The sequence below is a fragment of the Anopheles aquasalis genome, chromosome 3, assembly GCF_943734665.1.
Source record: "Anopheles aquasalis chromosome 3, idAnoAquaMG_Q_19, whole genome shotgun sequence".
Classification (NCBI taxonomy): domain Eukaryota; kingdom Metazoa; phylum Arthropoda; class Insecta; order Diptera; family Culicidae; genus Anopheles; species Anopheles aquasalis.
In genome coordinates, this window is record NC_064878.1 from 43,896,564 (window position 1) to 43,904,063 (window position 7,500).

Sequence of the window (7,500 nt, forward strand, 5' to 3'; positions counted from 1 at the left end):
GTCCGACATTAATCAAGGAACTGGATGAGCGTTTAATATCTACACACGCACACAGGACACAGGGGACAGACACACGTACGTACGCACTCACGCCCGCACGAACGCACACACCAGTCTTCGAGGTTTCCTTTGACAACGTAATGCATCCGTAGATGGACGTCACTCGAGCTTGTTAATCGCCACCGTAGGGGAGGGAGAACGTAAAAGGATGCTAACGACTTGATTGGTCGAAGTCCTGGAATTAGATCCTCCACAGCTACCAAGCGTCGCAACAGTAGGAGAGAAATATTTGGGTTATTATCATCCCCTTGCTCATAAACACTAGCGCTCACGCTCTTGACCTAAATAAAAGCACAAGGATTGTCACAAGACATACTGTGTTCGAACGTTTCGTCACACAAAACCGATACAGATACGAAGCAAATAATTAAACACTAAACAGCCGATCAAGCACATCCATTTTGGGGCAATACACAACTAAAGTTTCACGGCAATTGAAATTGTCTACGAAATGCTCATACAACAATATCTGCTAATCCTAAATGAACGGTGGCCCATAAGTGAATGTGTAAAATGAAGGCGAAACAACGGGATAGTATTATGTTCGGTAGGCCGTTAGTTAATCCGCCGGAACGCTGTTCCCGGCATTATGACTGGATAATTAGGAATCTAGTCTTGTTGACGGGCACGAAGAAGAGACACAAATGAAACGAATGGATAACAAACATCCTAAATAATATAACAAAAATTATTAAACGAAGCAAACCGTCCGTATCACCAAAAACACAGGGAAATATATAACCTTTCATAATCAGAATTATCACATAAACAATAAGGATCAACATAAACCATCTTGTGTGTTTCTGTATGTGTTTTAACGAAACGAAAAAAATACTTTCTATTGAAGCGTTCGTCGCTTGCGTGGAAACCATAACAGTAGATTCTCCTCGCTAGTAGTTAACCGTTTAAAGTAATACAAACAAAACCGAAACGCCAAATCGATTAGGACCGCGAGGGAAAACCAGGCGCTCGCGCGCTCGTATGCCGGAATGAATAACATTCGCAGTGATTGTGTCCTCTTCTCTAGCACGTGTTACTACTCGTTGCACTCTTAGTACCGTACCGCGCCGGTGTGTGGTGTTGTTGTAGTAATTTGCTGTTGTTTTGGTGTTTCGTTTGCTAACTAACCGATATATATCGACAGGGGAAATAGGAGGGAACAATATACAGCACAGATTGGATGAAAACAATACGCGGGATGTAAGGGGAAACAACACCGAATGGCGGAAAAGGCGGCGCACAAACTAGACCAACTCTAGACTTGACTAACTTGTATGCTGCTCTGGCCGTGGCTCTTCATGTCCAGCACGGTGGTTTTAATCGTGGTGCTACCGTTGCTGTTGTTGCCGTGCACGATGCTGCTGCTGGTGTTGGTGGTATGCTGCTGCTGGATCAGTTCGCTGCCGGAATCGAACGATTCGCCAATATCGGAGAGCGATTGCATCCCGAGCATCGTCCCACCGTTGGCCGTTCCTGTCGAAGCCGCCGACGTTACCAGTGTTGCCCCAAGTAATCCACCATCCACACCGCTGTCCCCATTCGTGGCGGGACTTGGGGTGGCTCCCATCAGGATGTTTCCATTCGATAGCACCACGACGGTCGCTGGTTGTCCACCGGTGACCCCCGACACTGAGAGTAGTAGAAAGGAAACAAAGTAAAATAAAAAAAAAACACAATGCAACGAATCAGTTTTGTTGTGATACACCTTCGATCCATCAGTGATAACAGAATAAAGGCATTAAAACGATTGTACTTTCACGCTACAACGCTTACTTACCACTCAGTTTCTCCTTTGAATTGATCTTCTTGGTGGCGGACATCAGTGCTTTCGCCTCCTCAACGAGACTAGTACCACCGCCGGTCGAGTTGGCTAGCGCCGGTCCACCCAAGGACACCAAGGCATTACCGTCCTTCTCCTTTTCCCTGTCCTTGTCTTTGTCTTTGTCCTTTTCCTTTTCGGGTTTTAGCTTCTTGAAACCACCGAGCACCTTATGCTTGGTCGAGTCCTTCGGTTTGCCAGGTGTTGCGGTTGCCGTACCCCCACCGGCGCCGCCGCCGCCACCGCCGCCAGCAGACACCTTCTGGCCACTTTCAACCGACGGTGCACCGCCTTCGCTTTCCTCGTTGATGCTGCTCAGGTGCTGCAATCCACCGTTCTCCTCCTTGTTTGGGCCCTGTATTGGAATATCATCTGTGCTCGATCCCGGCATCCCGAACATCGTGTGGCATCGTGAGTGAGAGAACATGTCCCCAGAAGCACAGAGGAGATGGATGGTGGGTGGGGGGAGAGGAAAAATGGAAACAAAAATTGCGTCGCAAAAATTAATTAAAGCTCATTAAGTGGACGAATATGGTTAGCATACGGACGAGACGACAGATGGCAAAGGCAACAGGATTTTTTTTTTGGGGAGCAATAGAGAAAGAGAGAAAGAGTATGTGTTGGATGGGAAGGAAATTTGAGAAAGAGTAAAAAGCAATTTCCTTTTTTCACTCCAAGGAACAGCCTAGGAGGACCTAAGGTGATGCGTGCGCGAAAATTGGAAAATTTAGCGGAGAAGGTAGGAAATGAAGATACATCAAACTGGGAGACCCCAACTGGCAGGCTTTTCCGTAAGGAATTGCTCGATCAAGTGCCCCCAAAATGGTAATTGGTTTTATTATTTTCTTATACGGGAGTGTAAACAGCTTACTTTCAATCGATTTATATATTCTCGATTAGAACATCCAGCGCCCAATCATTAACATTTCTTTTTCTTCAGATACTATAGAACTCCAACCTATTAAGCTTATTACGTCTATTTACTACAATCTGCAAAATGATGATCTGATAATGCCGTCTATCCGAATATATGCTCCCCATAATAGAGGTTTTCAATCTGTTTTCATCAGATTTCCAAACCGCAAAAAAAAAACTAATGGACAGCAATCGTATTCAAGTCACGTTGAATCAAACACAACTGCACGACGGTGGGCGTCCACGGCGAGCGTAAAGGATGAGGGCATTACGCTTCGACAAATCGTAATATAAACGAGGCCATCACAAACCGTTTTCACAAAGAAAAGAGAACATTTTCCACAGGCAAAACCACCTTTCCGGGAATTCACTTGTCCCGGGGTGAAGGAAGCGCCCGCAGCGTTCGCGCGTCAACAACGGCACAAAAATATCGACGCCAATCTGCGACATCTAACCTCGGTCAACCGAATGGAACAACAGGGGAAACAAAAAAAAACACAGAAAAAACTTTGAACGACACGTGAACAATATCCACTTGTGAACGTGAAAACTGTGCTGTTAGGATAAGGCATTTTGCAAACAGAAGGTAAACAACAATAAGGACGAAAAAAATGGTTTTCGAAGCCGCAAAAACGAAGCAGCAGCATATGTAGAAAGTGTGGCGCAGCAAGAAACATATACCCGACACACTAGTACCACAATTTCCCCGAACCCGGTTTTTTAAATTTTCATAACTTCGATAAGCACCACCGGTGAACAGAAATAGAAGAGAGATTGATACGACTAACAGAACAGAATGGGTGTGATTGAGGCGACAGTGCTGGTTGAACTTGTACTCAACAGAAGAAGAGTTAAAGCAGCTTTAAACTACTTCGCCAACATTCTAGTGCCGTCTCATTTCCACTCGGCAGTGCGTTCATCCTGTGCAGGTAAGGAGGGTGCATTGGCATTATGTACGATGGTGCAACAGGTGCATCGGCCGCCCTCCAACAGGAGGCTGGAGTGTGCCCATTTGCCGACAAACACCCACATACGGTGGTGTAACCGAAAACTGAACGCTGTCCACACCGCACGCTTCATCAAAACAGGTATTCCATACAAATACGGTTGTGCACGGAAAGAGCAAGTTAAAGGTGAAAGCAGTTGTTGATGTTTGCTGGTGTACTAACCACTGGGGGCGGTGGTGGTGCGCTGGAAGTAGGAAAACGGGCACACTGCTTGCACGATGGCGAACGAGGCTTTGAAGGCAGGATAGGGTGCAAAAATTCAGAAAAAGAAACACACAACAGCACACACAACGGAAGGCAACAACAGTAGCGGCGATAACGGCGATAGTAGCAGCGCGATTGTTACGAGATGCTGTGTCAGCAGAGTGCAGCAGCAGAGAAGCAATCGAGAGATAAAAGGTAATACAGGAACGATCATCATCAGCGGTAGGTGTTCTCATCAGCATACCTTCGTGGAGTGTGGACGATCGGCTAGGGAGTGTATCGGATCCGAATGGAGAGGCACAACGGTTGAGCGTTATTGGTCTGATTTTTTTTTTCGATTTCTCGGTCACGGGAGTGCTCGCTCTCTCTCTCTCTCTCTCTCTATCTATCAATCTGTCTTTCGCCTCCTTGCCTTGCTATGAGTTATCTTAATGTGGTCCAATCCAGTAAACGTAGTGCGTGCACGGCGAGCGATTGATGCATCTCTCTCCGCATAGTTTCTAAAGAAGCTCGTATTGGTATGTTGCCAGCCGTTAGTACAGCCCCGTGATGGTGGACTGCTGAATGAGATGAATAGTGGCAGGACGACCATTAACGATCAGGGCCGCCAGTTCGTCCGAATCCGAATCCTGGATGCCACTGTCGAGCTCCTCGTACAGCCTTGCTCCGGCACTGGCCCGCACGTCCGACCGGTTGACTGGCGATTGGTTTTTGCTCGAAAGGAACTTCTTCCTGCGCAGCGAGGCTGGTGATACGCTGCTCCCGGCGTTGATGTCCTCTACCTTGCCCGTCCCCAGCAACGGTTTGTGCTTGGGAGAACCAGCCGGACTGGAGTGGCGTGTCGAGGTGCCGGATCGTTTCGGTGAGTCCGCTTCCTCTTCGATACTGGTCTGCTTCTGGGCTTGCTGGCCTCCTCCTGCACCAGCTGCAACATTCGAAGGATGGCCAGGCCCACTGCCCGCCGCGAGATTCGATTTCCAGCCCCAGTTCTTCCATTTCCGTGAAGATTCCTTCTTTTTCGGCTCCGACCGCGGGCTGCCTGTATTCTCTGGATCATGCTCCTGCGGAGAAGCGGTCGCAATCGCAGGCAAACCTGATCCACCACCGTTAGCCACTCCGTCCGATCCGATCGTGGTGTCTGCATCAATCATGGCCAGTTTACTCATCATCTCCTGTTGCGTCGTCTGCAGTGCATTCACAAACTCGACCTCCAGATCATCTGCAGCCAGAATGTATGTATGTGCAGACCATCAACGATGATCAACCGTTATCGTTCCATCGTGTAAATTTTGCGATAGACGCACGCATCCCCAACAGTGTTTCACCAGAATGTTTATACATTGTTTATACAACATTTCCATAGCAGAGAAAAGAGATTAAGATCATAAATTAGAGACACGGAAGAAGATTAAAAGAATGAGAAATTGGGAAAACGAGCAAAACGCTTGTTTAATCACCGATCGAAAGCTTATGCCGGTGTGCCAAGAACAACAAATAAAACAGGCCCGAAGAAAGACCGGACCGCCCATGGTAAAGCGAAAGCTGCATCGGTGCATTTGCTACCGATACCCGCAGTTTGGGTGATTCCACGGTGCAAAGTTGTTAGTGGAAAGGCTGCATCGAAAGCGAAAACTGATTGAACTCATCCCAAAAATAGAACAGTGAATTAGTGACGGAATGGAAAAGATTAGAACAAGATGGAAGCGTACAGAGGGAGAGACAAAAGAGTAAGCTTTAAGTAGGTAAATTAAATTGCGAAAAAAGGATAAGAAAACACAGCATAAAACGTAATTCATGGAGCCAATAAGCAGAATGGTTCCAGTTTGGTAAGTTACAACTGCAGTTACAAGGAATCCGAAACGGTTTGGGAAGGGCAGAGGAGGAGTTAGCAAAACCTGTTAATGAGAATGCCACAAAATTTCCGATTCCATCCGATCATTTCAACCATAAACCACCTGGCAACGGGTGTGTAGGTGCCTACGTGTGTTTATGTACCATTTTCCGGAACATCATCATCTTGCGCAACCATCGGACCTCGGATCATCGGACCTAAGGTTTCGTTTGAGCTGTCAATTGCAGCAAAGAGCCTTATAATCCTTGGTTGTCATAAGCAATGGATTCCCACGGAACAGCCAAACAAACACGCCCGCGGGTAACCAATCGTTCGAGAATTTACTCGAGAACTGGAATTGTTCAAACAGCCGGCAGGGAGTAGTCTCATTGCGTAACGTATGTCGACGTTCTCTAGTGGGCAGCATCCTTCGCACGCCGTGTCCGTTTGGCTATTTTTAAAGTGGAAACTGTGCCTTCGCCTATCATGCTGCCGATGACGAACGATATTCGTTACGAATTAACACCTACGAAACCACCAGGACCAACGGACCAGAGAATGGGGAAAGTGTGTTGTGACGATGGTCTGGATACGTAACCGACAGGATCAGTCAGTAGCTCTGTGTCGATGTTCTAGATATTCCGCTGGATCATAATGTTACGTCGACGATAGGCTTAAAAATACAAACATCCGTTTTGACGAGATCCATATGTTGCACACTGGTTGCTGGTAGCTGGAACCAGTACCCCTATCAAGCGCCGACGTAATGATCAAACTGTGATAGAGAAAGAGAGGTGGAGGACGTTCGCCGCAGTTGCAAACCATCGATGATCTGTTCAATCGAGCGGCTCTGTGTGTTGCTGTTGGTTGTCCAATCGCCCCATATCATCACCGTGGAAGAGAGGATGGAGCGGGCACGTTACGGTTGGAAGGCATTTGTCACGTTTTGCCGCATGCCTGCACCCGGTCGATTGCGAAGGCTAATAAATAAATAATAATCCTCTTCACAGATGCTCTGTCTTCCGGTAAAATGACTTTCCATTATAAATGCCGGTTGGGCTGATGCTGCTTAATTGGAACCACCATCGATCTCAAAACGAGCAAAAGCCATTACGCCGTAAGCGACACAATGACTTGTGTGCCTAAGAATCGAGCGGAATTATAACAAAACGATAGACTGAAGGGTTTTAATCGGAGCCTCAAAAGAGATGAAATTTACAAACGCGACGCCGGAAAACATTCTTCAAATCTACGACAAATCATCTCGATGCTCGATGCAACGACTCTTCATCGTTTTCCTCTATGTTGTTGGGCCTTTGTGCGCCCCTAGCGACTGGTTCCGTGCCCTGTGGCATCAGACACAGACTCATATTTAATGCAGGGAGCTTTTCATAGACTTATGCGCGTTTCAACACAATCGAGACTTTAACGTACCAACTCCCCTACTGGAAAGGAAGCCGAGCAATCTATTGTCCTGGAAAATCGGTGGAATGGTAGGTCCAAGAATTTGACTGGAGCTAGGTGATGAAATTGCTCGCACTGACTTCTCACCATGGGTAATTTATTAACAAGGATTTTCGGGTGGTAATCAGCAAATTAAATGCAATTTTGGGGAAGTTTCGTGGTAAAGCTGTACATAAACTTGTCTCAATAGTTGTTGCTAC

At 46.9% G+C, this 7,500-nt stretch overlaps 1 protein-coding gene across 4 annotated transcripts in view; it reads right to left on the reverse strand.

The window, feature by feature from the left end:
- The window catches only part of LOC126575477 (hyccin), a 17,132-nt gene that overhangs the window by 2,082 nt on the left and 7,550 nt on the right, over positions 1-7,500 (reverse strand). For 2 of the 4 annotated variants that reach the window (XM_050236187.1, XM_050236185.1), the window contains exons 6-7: positions 1,838-2,251; positions 1-1,689 (exon numbers count right to left, since the gene is read on the reverse strand). The exon at positions 1-1,689 is cut by the window's left edge and continues 2,082 nt beyond it. In XM_050236187.1, coding sequence (XP_050092144.1) covers positions 1,316-1,689; positions 1,838-2,251 — 788 coding nt within the window. In that variant the 3' untranslated portion in view covers positions 1-1,315. Of the gene's footprint in view, positions 1,690-1,837; positions 2,252-4,375; positions 5,225-7,500 lie in introns of those variants that run through there. The other 2 variants (XM_050236188.1, XM_050236189.1) reach the window with 2 other exon arrangements.